This window comes from Vanacampus margaritifer, chromosome 4 (genome assembly GCF_051991255.1).
Source record: "Vanacampus margaritifer isolate UIUO_Vmar chromosome 4, RoL_Vmar_1.0, whole genome shotgun sequence".
Lineage (NCBI taxonomy): Eukaryota > Metazoa > Chordata > Actinopteri > Syngnathiformes > Syngnathidae > Vanacampus > Vanacampus margaritifer.
The window spans coordinates 17,434,678-17,455,577 of NC_135435.1; the positions used below are offsets into that span (position 1 = coordinate 17,434,678).

The 20,900-nt window shown below is 43.0% G+C and overlaps 1 protein-coding gene across 1 annotated transcript in view; it reads right to left on the reverse strand.

Annotated features, from left to right (window-relative positions):
• The window catches only part of gse1b (Gse1 coiled-coil protein b), a 185,992-nt gene that overhangs the window by 26,051 nt on the left and 139,041 nt on the right, over positions 1–20,900 (reverse strand). Inside the window, 1 exon segment of the mRNA XM_077563464.1 lies at positions 1,709–1,906. Within this exon segment, the coding sequence (XP_077419590.1) occupies positions 1,709–1,906 (198 nt within the window).

Below are 20,900 nucleotides of genomic sequence, written 5' to 3' on the forward strand. Positions count from 1 at the left end.
ATTTTACACACTTGATGACTTTGACTTGATGGGGATCTCTGTATACACCTATATGTTCTTTCTGATGTATTTTTATTTAATAATTTTATTTATTTGATGAAGAACAAAGAGTCAAGAACCAAGTCGAACGTCTTCACTTGCTGACAACCTTGGAGATTCTGAGCTGTTGACTGAGATTCTATAAGTTTCCGCTCTACAGTGACTACGCACTGTAATGCATCGTCGAGGATTACCCCAGTAATTCGATCATATAAACATTACGTTCTTATTATCATTACGAAAGTATCACAATTATATACTATCATGAGTCAGTCTATGATGTGCAAGAGTAGTTAGCAACCAATAGGTGCAGGATTGTTCATCCTTTTTGATGGTCTGCTCTGTTTGCCGTTCTAGTTACACTAATGCCACGGTCAGACTACACACATGTAGCCCAATTTTGACCAGATAGATGTGTTGCAGACAATCGTAGTGTGTAGTGGCCCTTTTTTTGAGTTGTCTTGACACTGACACTGTGAGCTCAGCAAAAAATAAATAAATACAGAACTTCATTTCCACATATTTATATCTGAATTGGATACACAACTTACAGCCATGGCCCAATAAACCATTTGGAATGTCCTGAAGATAAAATAAACCACGGGTGTAATAAATAACATTTAATAGGTAGACTATGAAAAATAACAGTGGTTAGAGAAAGACAGTAATAAAAACTGCTACTTTAGCAACAACAAGAGTAAAGGTCATGAACATGAACAAAAGCTTAAGCACAGATGCTACACAAAGCTTATTAGCAAGAAGAATTGGAAACGCAGGCCGGAATCTGCCAAAGACTACAGAGATGAGCCCAAGACTGGGTAGAAAAAGATGAACCTTCACCAAAGGGATGAAAAGGAAAAAGCTTCGAGGGGAAAAAAGTATGTGCTTGTGATCCCCAACATACAAGCTCATCTGTCAAACTCATTGGCGGTAGTGTCATGGCTTGGATTTGCATGGCTTCTTCTAGGATGGGCTCACTCATCGTCATTGATAATCAGCATCAAAATTCACTTCTATTATATTTTATATGCCAATTTAGGCAAATAAAGATGTCTCCAATGTTCAGTATACCAACCAAAATTAACTGACCCAAAATATACTGTAATAAACAACAAATGAGTTCATCGTAGGCATGTGAAAGGTTTTAGACCGGCCGTGTCAATCCCCAGACACTGACCCTAGACAGTATGCACTTTCCCAAACCTAAACAATTGAAAGAAGCTGCAGTGAAAGCCAGGAAAACTATACAATAAAATGCAAAAGTAGGGGTCACAGGCTAAATGGGAGTTATTGCAAGCAAATGATTTGGAATTAAATATTAAGTCTTCTCAACTTTAATCTATTTTAAGTATCTTCTGTTAATCTTTTGATGTTGAATCCAAAATATGTCATTCAACCCGCAAAAATAAAGGAATTGGTCTGCCTCACTGCTGTAAACGCAAACATATTTGGACACACTAAGTGGCTGAGTGACAGTGGCTCCTCTTTATCCCATTTTCTTAAGGGCCATCAACTAAGTCAATCCTTTGCCTGCAAATAGCAATATTGCACTCAATTGCACAAACAGCCCATGAACACCGTCAAACACAAATACAGCAAGCAACAACAAATCTGTCATGCAGCCAGTTGTGAAGGAGGCTCCGACTTAATGTTAGCATCACAACGTTACCTCGTGGTTCTTCTGCCTGTTTGGCCAGTTTTCGGAGGGCTGCAGCGAATCCAGAGTGAGCCGACTGCGCAGCGGGGCTTCCATTGGCTACGATGGAGCCGTTAAGAGGCGACGGGGTGAGAGGGCTGACCGTCGCCGTTGTACGGGTTGCCGTGGAGATCATTCCTAAGGATGGTGACTTTGGCTCATGGCTCATGCCTGCAAACAAACAGAATGGACGGAACAATTTTAATACCAGATTTTTCTTCTTCTCACATTGATGGGGGGGCGACACACACACACACACACATTAAGCTGTTCTCTTGCACAGTGACAGTGTGGTGCTGAGTTTCTGTGACAGCTGGAGCGGATGGGGATTGGTGGTGTGAGGGGCAGAGGGCCATTCATTGTATAGCTTGGGGTCAAAGGTTGGAGGTCACGAGGGCAGGTCGACCTTCCATAGCCAAGAACTAAAAGTCTGGCTGTATGTCTGCTTGAGGTCAAAGGTGAGACAATACACAACGTCGGAACAGCGTTTTCTACGACACAATGAAAGTGATTGTGTTACCTTGCGCGTTAACTGCATGTTATCACAGTTCACACGTTTATGAGACTTCCTCTGGCTGAGTTCTCGTGTAAGACATTTAGAGTGGAAGAAAGGGTTGGGGGTGGTTCCTTTCCTTCCTGTGTGTGTTTGTTGAAAGGTGACACCGCGTTGACAGCCCCTCAGTCAGTGGAATCCCTAAATGCCAGAAGGGTGTGTGTGATAGCCTTACATGCTCCGACAACACACACATACACATGAAGGGCAGTTCAGAGGACAATCTATATTCATACTAGTGTGCTCACAAAACTAGCACAAAAAATGACCTACTGACATGGATTTTTTTTTTCAACTCAATGGTATAAATGGGATTTATATCAGAGTTTACTCTCGAGGCTGAGAGGGCTATAAATAGATTGCGTCCCCTCAGGAGCTGAGCAGCACGGCACCCTGCATGTGTCTGACACATAGTCAGCAGTGGATTCATACATATGAGAGAGTGAGAGAGAGTGAGAGAGAGAGAATAACATTTCCAACAGCTCACAGATAGTCCGGGCTGTAACCCCCCAGTTACCCGGTGCACTCCGTGTGAACCCGGTGCACAATTAATAATGAAGTCAACAATGACTACTGGCTGAACAATACACACTGCGGCATTGGGAAAGTGGCAAACGAGCAAACACACAGACTGCCCTGTCCGGTAATACTACTTAGTAAAGCCCTTTTCTGGCAAAGAAATTCCATAAAGTCAGCTAAGAGTGTAAACGAAAGACAGACTGAGCATTTAGTGTTCATAAATAGACGCCATAAAGACAGAAGGCTGTCAGAAGGGGGACCGCACACATCAAGCCACATGGTGAAAGGAGACAGACGAGCATAAAGCTTGACAAACAAACACAGCCACACATCCGGAGGTCTGGCCCCGGCTCCTGTCACCTCCACTCATCACAATCACCCCCTCCCAAACAGACAAACAGACTGTGTGGTTGTCGCTCCTTACTGCACAAAGGAGTGGAAGCGCCTGGATCCCCCATGTCTGCATCTTCACATTCAGCCCACACCAGCGCACACCGGCGGCCACTGAGAGGACGCACACCATCTTCCTGCTCGCCTCTTGCTCCCTCACGTCTATCTATCTCCTCTCGCCCGCCTGTCCGGCTGCGCTCCCTCCCCGCCTGCTTTCCTGTCTCGGGTGCTGCCTCTCACAAAGAGCGTTTGGAGCTTATCTAACAAAGCAACACACCACGCGCGCTGCCTATCTCTCCCCTCCGTGTTCTCGCTCGCTCCCTCTGAGTGAGAAAACAGAAATTCTTAGCCTAGCAGCTGCTGCGATGTCACATGACCTCAACCCCCCTGCCGCTGCCTCCCCACCCACCCACACATAAACCTCCCTCCTTCACACTGTCCCTCCTCCACCCCTCGCAACCTATAATTCCTTAACCATTTGTAGATAACAGACACAGGCATGCATGGCTTGCCAAGGCGAGCTGGGGGAGGGGGAGAGCAGAAGATGCTCAGCCGTTCGCCACGCCTGACCCCTTTGGCGTGTGCGCATGAGCTAAATGTGCGAGCATGTATGGAGTTGACGCAATTGGAAACACAAAGGTTTGGTAAATTCCCCTTCCCCTCCTTGAGACGGAAAGACATGTTGTGGCCTGTGCCGAGCCCTCGAGCGATGAGCAAGCGTGGTGTTAGGAGCGTTGCCCACAATGAGCTAAGCTCAATTTACTTTATAGGCATTCTTGGGTTTTCAGAGCTATTTTGACATTCGCGCTTCCCCACTCCTGACTGAGGATGCTGTATTTATGTTAGACCAGGGTGAGAGTAGTGTTGGATAAAAGCGCGGCTTCCGCTCTGTCTGTCCTGCTCTCACTGCAGGGGTGTGAGTGGGTCATTTTTTAGTGGCTTCCTGCTGCCACTTCTCCTCTTTCCTCAGAAGAGCGAGGGAGCAGGCAGGCCAGAGAGATGACAGCGGAAAGGGATTACCTGTGGGGCACAGCTACACGGTTGTGAGCACAGAGCCAAAGGCCACCTTTTGACAAAGCACAGTTCTGTTCTTCTGGATGTATCTCCCCATCATCACACACCTCAGCCTGTTCTTATTATGAGGCAACCACCATCAGAGATCTGACCCAGATTAGAGGCAGGTGACTCAGGTACTGTCACAAATGTAGAATGAAAGCAAAACGATTTCAGTGTGACACAATTGACAAAATTAGAGAGTACTTACTGATACTGAGAGTTATAACATGTACAAAAGAGAGAAAAAAAATCTAACGAGAGATTTCTTTACCACAACAGTACATGAGAAAACGTGTCAGTACCAGAGGAGATTATGGTACTCAGACCCTGCTGACCTAACACAACCATTGAGTCAGCCTCCCCAGGTCAGTCTTACAAGGCGATCGGCAGTTCTAAAAATATCCAGCAGATGGCGTCATCACCCAGTTAATTGTTAAAGCAGCACAGGTCCAAGCCTTGCCTTTTAAATCCAATCACATGCAAGACAGGAGGGGAGAATCTGATTTAACAGATCATACTCTTTAGCATGAAACTCTCAGGAGATGTGAATAAACAATACGTTTTGGCAAAGGCACCATAGCGCAACAGTTGGCCACCCAGTTGTTAAGAGGAATCTGTTAGACACACCGAGCTTCCTTGTGCTGTTTCGCCCTCGGGGAAAATAAAACAAAATGTCTGAAAAACGGAATGTAGATTACAACAAACACGCGCACACACACGGCTTGAACAGATTGACAGCTAAATGGCATACAGTAAACAGTACACACAGTTTTAACACCCCACAGAGTAAAGCTGATCACTAACCCCCATCACCAAACCAACACACAGTTCCAGTCCACCTTTTAGTGGTTTGAATTCGGATTACTCCCTCTCTCTTTCTCTCCATCGCTCTCACACACTCACAAAATAAATCCTCTTGGCTCCTGTGTGCCCCGGCCAGTGGGGAGATAATGCAGTGGCAGCTTTGGCGAGTGGTTAATCTTTAACCAGGAAGGGATTTGCCTATCAGCTTGTTAAAACTAGCAGTGGCAGCCCATCGGACTGATCCATCTACCAGCTCATTTACGCCAAGTTGAACAAAACGAGGTTAGAAGACACCCGCCTATAACAACTGCAGAAGCATTGTTCACTTCAAGTGAAAGCAGATTTTTTTTTTAACAAGCTTGGCACACTTTGATTTTAGCATCCTCCTCATGCTGGCCACACAAATGTGGCTGCACTTCACTGACATGCCACATTTGGCAAAGAAGTTAGCTCAGCATGTATTCAAATCGAACTCTCGTACATTCAACAATTTTGCTGTTTGTTGACTTTTCCCACTGTACAGTACTAGCAGAACAAATACACCATGCGCACTGTACTGGTTATTCCAGAACCCTGCTTGAAGGGTTTGACTATTAGCAAGAACGGTTCATACAAGAAATTTGTCAACTTCTTGTTTATAGATGAGCTTTAACGACATGGGTGAAATGCTAAGAAGGCCTCAAGTGACTTGTGATGTTTTTTTCGTGTGTGACCATTTTGAATTTGGCAACATCAAGTATAAAAAAATGTTCAGATGATAGAATCTCATAACCGTTGCGAAAGGGCACCACACAGGCTTTGCTCTCCGGGGGGAAAAAGACAACTTCTATTTGAGGGCTGGTTCAACTTCCTGTCATGGTGAAATTAGCCAGCGTTAAATAGCTCAGCCACTCACGGGAGGGATTTTGGAGTTAGTGTGATGAGAACATGTCATCCGCTATGGCTGACAGCCTTGTTAGCTGTGCTGACAAGGCTGTCCGAGTGGGGCGGCCATATCAGAGCACTTCTCACTATAAAAGCCAAGAAGACATATAAGTGATGTGGACAACCTCAACTACCAACAGGATGTAAAAAGGGCGCTACTTCCCTCTGAATAACAGAGAGAGATTAAAGGGGGTAAAACTACAGGCAAGTCAACAAGTATTTGGACAATAACATTTTCTACTATTTCTATACACCACAACTGGATTTGAAATAAAACAATCAACTATGTGCAATGTGATTTTAGTACTTGTGTATTAAAAAATTGGATTGAAAGCACCTATATTTTCATACCATTTTTTTCCAGACCAATACCAGTATGAGTACTCAACCCTTGAGTAGTCACTGATTATTACCAATACATTTGATACATACCCCCCCCCCCCCCCCAACAAAAAACAAAACAAAAACAATCACATTCTCTATTCTTCTTTATTCGGACTTCTAGTTGCCGTTGCGAAGACCAATACCTTGAAATAAGGCCAGGTATCAGCCTGATACCGATACCTGGTATATGGATACCTACTCGCACATCCATCATTTTTAGGGGTCAAAAGTATTTTGGACAAAGTGACATTAAATTTGATCCTTTCTCGGAATCCCATGCACATTCCAAATTCAGTTTCCTCTTGGAGTGTATTAGCAACACTTAACTTTCAAAGTGAATGAATAAAGGCAAAAAAAAAAAAATTGTGATAGACCAAATTTCGGGGAACTATTTATTTAAATTTGTATTTAACTTCATAAGATATTTTGCTGACCCTGGGAAATCTCTGCACCTTTTGTTTGTGATTGAAATTTAAACAAAGATACAGTAAGTTTTCAGTTATTTAGAAATTTTGGAAATCTTTATTTACCATAGAAAACTATAGGGAACTGTTTACATTTAACTTTTTACAGCATGTTGATGACCCTGGGAGCTCCCTGAACTAGGTTAGAATTTAAAAACAAGATTGGGGGGGGGGGAAAACCTTCAACATTTTGCAAATGTGAAAAGTTTATGCTTAAAAACATTTTAACAAAGAGTTTGTATACTTACAAAAAAATTCTATATTTTTAAAATGTTTTTACTGATAATTGATATTGACTCTAAATGTCAGTTATCAACCTCCGTGACTACTAATAATCGTAATGTTATTGGCCCTGAAAACGAACATCGGTCTATCGCTAGTCTACTCACTCACTCTACGGCACAGCAGGCTAAACCAGCTCAGGTGGTTCCAGGTTTGTTTGACTTCAAAGATGAGATGTCAGGGCAATCTACCCTTGAGCGTGAAAGAACGGATGCGTCTGTTTGTGTGTTTGCAAACACGCACGCACCTGCAAGTGCATGTCTGTGCGCGTGCGCGCTACTTCATTTGCCTGGTGGCAAAGGCCAAGAAATCATATCAAGGAAATCCTGCAACAGTAGCTTTATGGCTGCCGAGCTGAAGCGCGAGGAGGAAGACAAAGAGTCGGGGTGAGAAACGCGGAAGGGAGGAGCGAAGAACCATGAAGACAGCCAGCGAGAGCGAGCGTTGCCTGTGTGAGGGCTGTCATTATACAGCAGGCCTCCATTATGCCGCTACAGCGGAGAACCGAGGACATCTCCCTCTGACCTCACTTTCTCACTGTCTTTAATACATGCACACACACAGACGATCTTACCCACATGCGCACACAGCACAAAAGCAACGCACAGGTTGCTTTAAGTGTGTGTTCTCATTATTCATCCCTCACCTCCAACTTCCCGTGCGCTCTTCTAGTCACGCTGCACACCAGCAGCAGCACCTCAGCCTGCATGGCAGTAGCTCGCAACACATTTCAAAAGAGCAACCGGCACCGACCGCTTCACTCTCGTCTCCTCGCTCTCCCTTTATTCGGAGAAACACGCATCCAAAAAGAGTATGTGTCTTGAGGGGAAGCACGAGCTCGGATGATTTTCTCTCCTCCTCCCCGCATCCGACTCAGCCGCCCCGACAGCGCCATTTCCTCTGTCTGTTAATTACATGCTGGCTGTGGTCGAGGTTGCTGTGTGTGTGTGTGTGCGTGCGCGTCATCTGAGGAGTGTGCGGCTGTGTTCTCGGAGACACCAGCGTGGGCGCGTGACAGCACAGTCTGGTTACGCTTGACAACGGGTGCAAGCACACATATGCAGACGCGCGCACACACACACACACAAAGTAGCACGCGCACATTAGGGCCTTCTGTCTTCTCTGGCTCACATGGTCCGTGCCCCAGGAGTCAAGCTGCTGTCTGTGTGGCTGTGCTCTCTCAGCAGCTCCTTGCTGAGGGGGACGCAGCCCCCGCTGCTCGCCTAATGAGGGGGCCAGCTTCAGCAGCAGCCCAGCTGTTTGGCTGAGAGAGGAGGCAGGGAGTCCACTCTTGACTCAACCGTCCTCGCCATCATGGTCTACACTGCCTTCGGGCCCTGCTGACCTCGTCTCTTAAGCACCTGCTGCAGCGAGACAGGAGAGGTGGCAGTGCGGCAAGACGCGACATATGTTGTGCATGTGAACTCAAAAGCACAAAACGGAGGCAAACAAGCAGAACAGAAGCACTGTCATTATTGAGCACATTGTGGTTAAAGCACCTGTGACGTTCTTAAACATGAAGTACTATAGACACTAACGCTGCAAGCTGCACTCACCTAGCCTTCCCTCTAGCCTCCAACTGTTTTAATTAGAAATTTGAAGGAGTAGGGGCTAGGATTTGAGTGGCGGGCCGCCGCTCCTGAATGGATGTAAAGGAAACGCTGATAGCAATAGAAATAAGAATAATAAAAAAATATGACTCTTCCTGCAGTGCATGTGTTGGCCTCTTAGGGGTAGTGTGGTTTTGTGCATGCATGGGGTACACAGTTACAGTGAAATAAGAAGAGTAGAAGAAAGAGGTTGTGATTGAGCTCTATCAATATAACTTGTTTTTTTACAGATTGGGAAAAATAGGTACCTGAATGTTTGGTGGTTGTGTGTGAAGATTCGTTATTTGAAGGCATATTACTCACGGAAGTCGATGCTAATTTCCCTTTAGCAAGCCAATGGTATTTTACAATGACTTTAGCATTAGCACTGGCGAAGCGTTTGTATTTAAATGTACAATGTGTGTATTTTTGTTGTTGTGCGTTTAGTTTTACAGTAAACTCCAACTCTGAAATCATTAAACAGTTTTAAGCAAGTCAGGTAGAGCAGAATATCATACTTGCTGTACAAGTAACAGGGTGCATTCAGGGCACTTTCACAATTTTGGGAACTTGCACAGTCACACATAGTACCGCTCCGCACAATAATCGTTTAATCACAATAAAATTTCAGTTAATTGCCAAAGCCCTACTTCAGAGATGTACAAAATATCATTTATCACTATAACAATTTGACTGTTTAAAACTTAAAGTGTAATATGTAGGCCACCATTTGGATCCCAGGAAAAAAAGCAGTTGGCTGTAAATTTACAATGACATGATATGATACCACCATGGAGGTTGTCATTACCAAATGATATATGGTAGTTATATTTTGTTTTATTCATTATTGTAAAATGTCTTTCATGATAGTGGTAACTTATAATTAGGGGTGGGCAATCTTAAATCGTGTGACTGACGATCTGTCTGATTTCTGTGGAATCGTCTGATCGCGACGCAAAGCATTTCAGTGCAATTTGACAATCAGCTCATGTTCTGCCACTGACTGAAGGACAGCCATGCACCTGTTGCAGCCTGCCCTATAATCATGTGGATAATCAGCGCACGCACTGCGCTCCCCCCATACTACTCTTATTTCATGTGTAATTTATTTTGTATTTCATATTCATTTTTTTTAATTGTGATAAAATTTAAATTGTGATTTTATCATTTCAATTTTTTTTTTTAGATTCTATTTTTGCAAGATCGCCTACTCCTACTTATAAATGATAAAACACTACAACATTCATTATGTGGAATGTGTTAAATTTGACACATTTTTATGCATTTGCACAAATAAAACTCTTCTCAGTAATTGACACCTGAAAGCTAAGAAATTCCCCATGCCACTAATTTAAGAAATAGAATTTCAAAGCGCATTGCAATTTTCAGAGTGTGATATGAGCGCAGCAAAGTTTGCATAGTAAATGCATTGATTTAGTTCTAAAGAACCACCGACGGATTTTTATTCAAGGGCATGACCTTCATGCATATATGAATTGTGGAACATGATATAGCCATGAAATGGAATGAAGGGCCACATTATTGCCAGTCTTCAGCTTCAATTTGAAGAGAGCTCAATAAAAGAGCAGCTCTACCTGTGCAAACAGCAACCAGATAACACAAGTAGGCAACGCGAACAACACAGAAAGCTCTGTGCACGAGTGGAGTAAAACACACAATATGACAGTCAGCTGATTGCGCTGATGTCACAAAGGGGAGGGATGAATGTGTGTTTCAAGAGGCAAACAGACAAACCATGTTGAAGAGAGATAGAGGCGCATACACAGAACCAGGGGGAGGAGCGATGACGGCGTGATAGCAGTAGAAAAGGCCCTTGTTAAAGAATCGCCTGTAATGCAATGTTGGCTTACACAGAAAGAAGCAAACACATCCTGTACAATATACACAAGTGGGACATGCATTTAGCGTATTGAGCACACTCACATGAATAATGGTGAATGAGAAAGAGGTGAGGGCAAGTAGTCAAGCATGGCCAGTGCTGAGTGTGTATCGTTCTCTTATCTAGTGTGCTCATGTGGCCTGCCCTGTTTGTTTAGCCGCTGCTTATCAGCCTGTGCGACAACACCAGCAGCAGCGAATGCCGGCTAACGCACACAAAACGTGCGATATCTGCAGGTATCTAAAAGGTTTGGCGGCGTGAATGAAGCAAGAGTCACTCAAGGAAATGATCATTAATTCCATGCAAATAAATGTGTGGTATGCGTCTCTTCTCTTGATATGATTTGGTGACAGTGAGTCAAACTGGTTTTGAGACGGTTTGAAGTGGTGAGGAAATGCGGTCTATAAAAAAAAAAAAAAAGGTTACACTTTTAAATGCGTTGCGAGCGTGTGTCAGCGAATGAGTTTTGTTCGTCGGGGTGACATAAGGACACATCAACGTGATAGAAAACCATCGAGCGATACAAAACTTCAGATGGCAAACGTGGAACACAACGTAGCACATCTTCGATGACAAGAAAAGAAACGCAGGAAATGTATGGTTTGGATTTGTACTTGACTTCCTGGTGCGCTATTAGGTCGTGCCTATCCACCGTATTTCTGAGGGCTCTGATGTGGAAACAATTGTGGACATGACTTCCTGTGCAATCCGGAAGTAATAGTGAGACATTTGTTACAGCAGCTTTGGTTTCCTGGAATTTATTTGAATGGGTTTTTTTTGTTTCATTTTCTAAACAGTCGTAAGCCCCTGTAGCATCTAAAAAATAATAATAACACCGTTGGCAGTTGTACTAACAAGGCTACGAGAGCAATGTTCTTAACACAACATGCATCGTGGACCAACAGAGAATGTTGTTATGAGAATTGGTATAGATTCCGGCGTCTATCCGGGGATGAGAAACACAGACGGATTAGTCTGAAAATCTTACTGGAATAGACCACCTAAACGTTCTACGTGACGTGTACTTTCAGTTTGTGGACAAAATGCCCACGGAGCAAACACGCACATCAAACTTTGTGCTTGCTTTATGACAAATACTGGAAAAGATTGGCCGGGTGCCACTTAAAGACTTGGAGCAGGGAAACTGGAACATCAGGAATTATTTGATGTGAATGGGGTACACAACACGTTCGCATTTGTCAGGCCACAACATGTAGTTTGACCTTTTTCTAAAACGGTTCATATGTGGCATGTGTTTGGACTGTTGCTAGTCCAGCATTAACCTAAAAATGCATTCATTTGAGTGCATTGCTCAACAATTCAGTGTTTTAATCTGCATCTGAATTTAATATTTGTTGCTGTTACTATACATCAGGTTTTCCTTCTTTGGGAATGTGATTATGATGGAGTGGGAAGGGGGAGATTGGCTGGGTTCTACGTCTGCATTAAGGTAAAAGTCTATGTCCAACATCTTGACAAAACGCGACCAACTATATTACTGTGTAGGTACTGATACACATCAGAGCTTTTGAGATTGGCCATTGACTCACTGTTAAGAGTTTAGAAAGTAGCTAAACATGGTGATGTCATCTTCCTACCCCAAATATTGCCAATATTCGGGTTTTTAGAAATTAATTAATTAATAAAATATGGGCAAAAACGCCGCATTTTGTGCCCATATGCACATACAGTAAATAAAAGTACAAGTCCGTGCTCCTGGCGTGTAATTCACCGGAAATACTCAAGCCGTTGTCAACAAACATGATGCTTGCAGCAAAGAACCACACTTCTGGAGCAAGGATGAAACCAACTACTTTATTTAGCGTGGTGAGTGACATAAATATAATGTCTTTTATTGAACGTACCGTAAGTTAAAAGCGGAAATGACGTTATTTACGCAATGACGTTGTCCGCGCGTCGTGGTTTCGAATGAGTTATTCCAAAAGAGCACAAATGAGCATGTAAACGGGAGTACCTTTTTCCGCCACGCATGTAAACGTGTTACCTCGGTTGTTTCAGAAACCGGAATGTGACCTTAGCGCGAATATTGACTGCATGTAAACGTAGTCATTGTAATGTCCTCTCTTTCAAAATACGACAACTGCCATTCCCACGTTGGTTAAGTCTGCAACTGTCAGAGAAAGTGGACTCGTGCACGCAGTCACCGTGTAAACAAAATGCTGGTTCCGGGTCATACTGGAAGCCGCGTCCATAATTCATGCAAAAGCTCATGAGGGCTAGGAATAAAGTGGATCTTGCTTCCCTGTCCATCTCTAAAACATTTCAGCTGTCTTTTGACAACTACCTGATTTGATTGTTGAACTATCCTAATTGGTCAGCATATGTTAGCGTTTACATAGACTACTGTTTTCTTTAACGGCCCTTATCTCAAGGCAAAAGGGTAAAAAACCACCAAACGTCACAAAATCCCAGACATATCCAGAGCAATAACTTAAGAAAGAGGCAAACAGACAAGTGGCGACATAAGAGGGAAAAAAAAGCTGTGCGTGCTGGCCAAGCAAAACCTTCAATTCCTAAACATCCTATAGCGGTTTCTCCATCATCACACGGGCAGACCACATAGCAACCCTGCCCTGGCACACAAAGAGAGCGGTTTGGGTGCACCGCCATCTGCATACCATCTCAGGACATTGTTTTGTAATGCTAGTCAAATCTAAGCCTCTTCCAGTAAAATACATACTCTCTATTGAGGAACTATGCAAACCCATGCAAAAGTCCTCTCTCTCTACAGTCAGTGCTATTCAAAGCAATCAATGAATGCTGTTGATAAGGAAATGCAAAGTGGGTCACCTTTAACTCCACAGCTCCTTGTGCAAACAGTACAGGGAGCTGCTTGGGACTGTGCTAATCACTCTCTAAACAGCGCCAGGTGCTGTCACCACAGACAAACTGTCACCAACACTCTCCTGAACACAGCTGCCGCCTCGGCCCCCAGACGCTCACCGCATTGCCGGCTAGCGCCAGGCCGCAAACTGCACAAAAGGCCCCTGAAAACACATCGACACGGTTAAAGGAATGATTACTGGGGAAAGTGTTGAACGACTTGAGAAACGGCACGTCGGGAGCGGGAAGTTTCAACTCTGAGCAAGCTGTTCATACGTCATCTTACAGTCTCATTGTGTGCTCAACTATCAGACATTCTATGCAGTTACAGTAAATGCACTGAAAACATAACTACAGTATTGAAAGCAGACAAAAAAAACTGGTACTCCACAGAGAAGTGTGGGAAAACAGGAGAGAACTATCTAAATCAGTAATCAATTGACTGTGTGTATGTCAACATATTGATTGAGAATATGATTATGCCTTCACAAGAACAAGATGAGGTTGTTATTTTATGGTATAAAGAGCAAGTTGTTCGTATTTAAGAAGAGACATAAAACTGAGATGTGGCTCATTCTCAACTGAACCGCATCGAGAAGTTGTGAAATCATTCGCAACTTGTATATGATGTATCATTCCTGGCCATTAAACAAAGTCCCACTGAGTACTACCATTTTGTGACAGCAAATAGTTTTGGATGCGCCTAAAGAAGTTTGATTAACCTGATTTGCATTGGCAAACGAACTTAACCATCATTTTCCTCTAAACCAGATGGATAGACCAGTGTTTTTATTTAGATGATGAATACAGTATGTCATAGGGGTGTGAATTGCCTAGTACCTGGCGATTCGATTTGTATCACGATTCATAAGTCACGATTCGATTAATCCTGATACGAATCTATACATTGATTATTGCGATTTTTTTTTAAACTCAAATTTAGAAAATACTAATCAGTAAACTTGTATATATATGTACACTGTAAGATTTGTATGAAAATGTATTTATTTTTCTGAAAATTCAGGCTTATAACTGAGCCACTGCATTTAATTTAATATTTTGTTTCAGTCTGTTTCATGTTTGAACAGCACTGAAATAAAATATTAAGGCTTAATGTTCCATTAATATAGCATTCTTCCATGCTTAATGTGTGAATCCTAACCCCAAGTAAGACGTTTTGTTGAATATTCCCATAAAAAAAATATGTTTAAAAATCGATTCGGCCGCATATCAAATCGATTTGAGAATCGCGTGCTGTAATATCGCGATATATTGCCAAATCGATTTTTTCTAACACCCCTAGTATGTCATATTATATCATTTGCACCAAGAAGGTATAATTGATGTCACAATTTAAAAGCGGTAGAATCAATCCAACAGCATCTATTTTGTCTTTCAGAGTAATGATAATGAACAACGCAGAAACACTGACTAACAAGTGACAAATCCAAGAAACATTCATATACGTACCCCATAAGTCCACTGTCTTACTCTGAATCAAGATGAGGATAAACCCTGACTGGTATATTTTGTTTTGTTTCACGTTGCATACCATACTATACTTTACATTGAACATTCAAAGTCACTTTAAGTGAAACAACAGCAGCCTGTTTGTGCTTGCTTCAGCGACCAAAGAGCTTTAAAGAAATTAGCGACCATCCTCAACCATGATGAAAAAGTCACTTCTTGTTTCTTGTAAACAAATAGATCCAACTTAGTTCACCGACTGATCAAAAGATACAGCATCCACTGAAACACTATTGCATGTTATGATGTCACCGCACGGGTGTCAAATATTGCCTCGCAACACAAAGCAAAAAAAAACAAACACCAAAAACAAAATAAGATATCATCTAAGTAATTGATCATAACTAAAATCGTGTTAATTGTGCACTCATAAATCAAGTTACTACTATATGAGGTGTGTCAGGAAAATTTCAGGACTGTATCGTAAAATATATATTTCAAATACAAACTACAAACTGCAGGGTGTCCCCCTCGAAGCAAACGTTACCAACATTCTCCACTACCCCTTCATGCACTCCTGGAAAGTTTCGGGGATCCTTCACAGCTACACCATCACGTCCATCTTGATGTTGCACACGGTTTCAAAACAGGTCACAGAACTTGCGAAAAAGAAAAATATATGTATATATCACATGGTTCCAAGAACTGTCGAATGATCAGGGCAATTTGAGCAGTAACGTTGCCACTAGTTGCCATACGACAATTCTCCCCTCTTCTCACACACTGAACACAAATGCCACAGCATCTCTTTGTTGACGTGTTGGTTGATGGTCTGACCCACTTTGAATGGGAACATTTGTAGTTTGGGTTTGAAATATATCTTTCGTGAGACCAATCCTGGAGCTTTTCTGACACACCTTGTTTATGCAATTTCATGAATGAAAAACACTGCACAGTAGTGTACATTTAAAGTCACTACAAGTGAAGCAACAGTAGTGCATTTGTGCCTTCTTCAGTGGCCAACTGCACTTGTGAAAAAAAAAAAAAAGGAATGTGCGTGCGTATGTGTGTGCGTGAATGTGTGAAAGGGCGATGAGTGGCATGTGCGCGCCTCGAGAAGCAGCTGTTGAGCGTGCCCGCGCTTCAAGTGAAGTGAAGGCGCGCGCGTGGGAAGTGATTCAACACGGTCCACCTGCCACGCGCGCACATACGTGCACAAACAAAACACGCGTCAACAAACAGGGTCACATCCTTCACTCGAGGGCACCAAATGGTTCTCTCACAGCATGCGTCTCCAAACGAGTACGCAAGACAATGCGAGGTTTAAACGAGCCTGGGTATTAGCGAGTGTTGAGGGAAGGCTACAGTACACTTTATTTCACATAAAGGTGACAGTAAAGCGAGCCTCGGGGTTAAATTTTGCATGATAATCACAACAGCGCGAGGAAAACTTAAGTTAATTTAGGTGGGTGTGCTTGGAAAGGGAGGGGGGGGGGGGGGGCAATCCCTCGGGCTAATCTGCTTTAAAAAGACAATTGTCTGGAACCCTCAGCGATACATAAACAGCACGAGAGCTACACTTCACTCGCTAACGACGGTTTTAGGTTTAGCTTCCCCTTCCGCACTTCTCTGCCTGAACAACGGCTGAAGGCGGCGAAAAGATAGCCGCCGTTTGCTCGATGTCCTCACGACTTCACAACCCCTCGTCGTACTAACACAAACAACCCCCCCGAAAAAAAAAAAAAAGCTTCAACACACCACAAGGGTTACACTCACCGCAAACAGCGAGAAAAGGCGAATTCCAGGCTTAATAAATTAATAACTTCCTGCCGTCATCGGCGGAGGGAACGCGGATACGTCCATCCGTCGAGTACTCCGACTTTCGGTGTCACGCAGGAAACTCCGGCGCGGAGCTGAGAGGAGAAGGGAAGGTGGCCGGCTGCATGGAGCCGGGAGCCGGGAGACTGGAGGTGGGGCTTCCTCGCGGGCGGGGGCCGGACAGACAGACAGACAAGCTGGAGGGGGTGGGGGCATAAGCACCTGCTCCCCCCTCAGCCACGCCTCCAGGAGCCGAAGGACTGACTGAAGCTCTGCCCCATCGCCCCCCCATAATGCAGTAAGTAGGGACCATCCTCAACCACTATCAACATCCAACTTTAGTGACTTATAAAACACACATATATATATATATATATATATATATATATATATATATAAGAAACGGGTCATATGTCATAGGTCACTCAAGCAAATAAATGTCTCCTCCATGTTTCTTCGCAATTGCTGTTTTCAAAAAAAAAATAAAAAGCTGTACAACAATTGCACATTTTCACCACTTTTCATATAAACCATTTTCCCCAAATCAAGTCTCCTTAAAGTGAAAATAAATGTAAATTTGACACACAGAAGAGAAGTGCGTTGTTAAAGATAATGTAAAGGGACCACAAATGTCTTTGGCACAACACAGAAAAGAGTATTGTTAACAAGCCTGCTAAATTTGAATGAATCAAAAACATAAATCAAGCATATAAAATAAGAATGTAAAATAAAGCCATCCTTCCAGCTGTAGGGCGATGTCGACGTGTCCGCTGAAGACACTAGAAACATGCTCTGCATCAAATACGTTTGTACATACAATATATTCTAAAGTGTCTATAGTCAGCTGCAGGCTGAAAAAACACGCGCCACTGTGTTTAAGAAACAGTTAACATTTCCTTAAGGTGTTATGTTATGTGAGGACCCACACAACAAAGAGTGAGGCGCTAACTTCAGATAACCACGCCACATCCACACGTTAGCTCGCGGGCTAGCAAATGTAATAAAAATAAGTACGTTTTTCCTAAGTGCCTCTGTTGTGTGGATCAGTAAGCGGCGCATGGATTGGGGCTGTAGAGTACCTGACACCGGTCCCCCGGTTTGCAGGACCCCGGGTGACGGTCCACAAGTGGCAAATAACTGCTAGTAGCACGCTAATTCGTGGTGGACTACAGGGTCTTTAACAAACCTGCCAAATTTGAATGATTTGAAAAAAAAAATGGCTTCACTATCTGTTGTTTCTGTTCTCAAATGCTATAGGCAAGGACTTCAGCGGGTTGAAATACAGAGTCGCAGGTGACATTTTACAGTTAATATGGGGAAAGCAAATCAAAACAAGCAAGTCTAACTGGAATGACTGCCGAAGCAAATGTGTTTTTAAAGTGGTGCCTTGAAAGGCGCTATAAACATCTACGATGATTATGATTATTATCATCAACATTATTATTATTATCATTATTATTATTAGCATCATTGTCATTATTGTCCATGCTTACTAACAAGAAGGGTGAGGTACACCCTGGACTACTCACCAGTCAATCACAGGGCACAAAAATAACCTTAAAGGAAATTTCATGAATACCTCCTGTGGCTATACTTGTAATTAAACTATTCCGACAAGTAGGCAGACTACAAGTGTCGCTTTAACAATGGCAAAATGCACCTGCATTTTTCCAAAAATTGTGTTGGCCCGTACTGAAAGAATCCCACAAAATCTCATTTGATCTTGTGGATTTCTCAAAATATTATGAGGGCACTCAGACAACTGGATTCATTAGGGCCTATATGAGACAACAATTAATATGTAAATCACATATTTATTTGAAGTAAGCACAGGTGTAAGGAAAATGACTCTTTTGTTTTGTCAATTGATTATGGTGCATAATTAATTCTGTTGTACATGACTATTCAATGAGCTCATGTAAAGAAGAAGAGTAATTCAATGGTTGTCCACAAGGGGACAGCCACTGACCAAGCGCACACAGTGAAGCCTCAGACGACAAGCCTCATCCAATCTACCAACCCCTTACTGGTTCATCAATGGTCTTATTGTGGATTAGATAGCGCCGGCTACACAGATTGTACAATCAAAGCCACTCTTGTAAACAGTAAAGACGAACTGTTCTTCCAAAGTCAAGGATGGCTATTTGGATTAGATAGGCAATGGTTGAGGAGGAGGTAGGATAATTAAGTCTTGGGAAGACCGGGGCTTGATGTCACACTTTTTTGAATCTTTATATATTTCTTGGAATCATATGTAAACAAAAAGTATGAAATACCAAAGTCTCAGGTAAATAATTTGCATTCATGTCATTTTCATATTTGATAAGTAATCAAATAGTGTGAACATGTAACATGTCGCCCCACCCTCATGTCAGTTGTCTCACTACATGGGGTTAGATGTCACTCTGGATTTGGTAACTAATAAAATACTGACAAAATGATTGTGTCCTCTGTTGTTTTTTTACTTGAAAGTGAACACCGAAGTCAGCCAAAGAAAATGTTTATTATTGATCTTGATCAATTTGTTGAACAAGTATTTTACTTTGGGTTGTACAAAATGGTCAAGTGGCTTTCATCTCAGCTCACAATGTGCAATTCTGTTCTCAAAAATGATACAGCTGACCATAAATAGGAATAAAATTAGGATTCTATGCCACTTTTTAGTTGCGCCCTCTGGTGGAGAGGATACTTGCAATGTGACAACTTACCTGTGTGACAACAAGCCCTGGTCTCCCCTACATAGTGGGACACCTGCATGTAGCTACTGGCCCAAAACCTAATTTCTCTCTATTTACGTCCTTTTTTACAACCATCCACACTGAGGTTGAAAAAGTAAGAGTCACATGACAAATTTAGTATGTACTTGGCTGCTTCCCGCCGCTGATCCTACCTAATATTAGTGCAGGTGTCACGACCTTACTCGAAAATGTGTGTATGGATGCACTTGTGCAGTGTGTGGTAATGACTGTCAATCTTGTCTTTCATCCAAGTGCTAGTGTGTCCCTCACCTCTATTTGACCTGCCTGCCAGTAAGAAGAAGCAGGTATGATGCGGCACCGAGACCTCCGCCTCTGATCTGCCTCGCGCCGTCTGTGCGCACGCTACCGTTTGGACAGCTTTCTCCTCACTGACAGAGCTGCCTTCTGTTGATTTGGTCATGTGGGCGTGTGTTCAAATTTCTTTTAGTGAGTTTGTTTCATTTTACACACTCCCCCCCCCCCCCCTCCTATTTACCAACAATGAGCTTTTAGCATTGAGTCAATTTCGGTAATTAGTCTTTGCTGTATTTGTCTTTTGCTATCCTTGTAAAAGTATGTTTTAAATCGTGTTTTTGCTGGTGTACCAAATTTTTTGGCTAACTCTATTCATCTATGCCTCCTCCACCGTCTTTTACACCCCCCCCCCCCCAACATGATTGCTTGCTATCCACACTGCTAACATCCCCCTTTATCTCTGCAGCCTTTACCCCCCACCCCGACTCCCCTACCCCTCTCTCCCCCAGCAGCAGACCTGGCCTAAGGCATGGTTTCCTTAATTTAATAAAGGGGCTTAAGCTTTTGAGAGGCTTTTGAAGGATCTGACTGCTGTTACATTCATTACAATCTATCAGCCACTGGAGACAGAGACAGCATGGCTGCGGAAGAGTGGAGGCTGCAAAAATTGTGCTAATTATGACATTTTCGCCCATTTGTCCTCACTAAAAATATGGCAGCCCCATTCCCGTGCCCCCCAGGATGCCTCCTTCACCTCCTTGAACTCCCTCTCCCACCTCCATTATGTGGACGTCAAGTGGCAGCTCTTTGAGCATTCACCATGGGGAGACTGACTCAAAAAAAAAAAAGGATATAGTGTAGTGTGGACCAAAAAAAGTCCCACTCACCACATGTGGATGTTGAACGTGCAAGCACCACCCCATCAGGCTTCTATTCATACTCGTCTATATCAAAATCAGAGCACAAGATTCACTGGAGACGCCATTGGGTGGGATCCAAGACAAAAAGGTGTTTAAAAAACAAAACGCTTGTATAATAATAAATGCAGTTTAGCACTGGCATCGAGGTATTCATTTAGCAGTTTTTATTATTGTGGTTGTAGTTTGCAGTAGTAGAGATGTACCTATTTGTTTTGGTTTTTAAGAGCTGAAATTGATTATTAGTAGTGAAGGCCGATA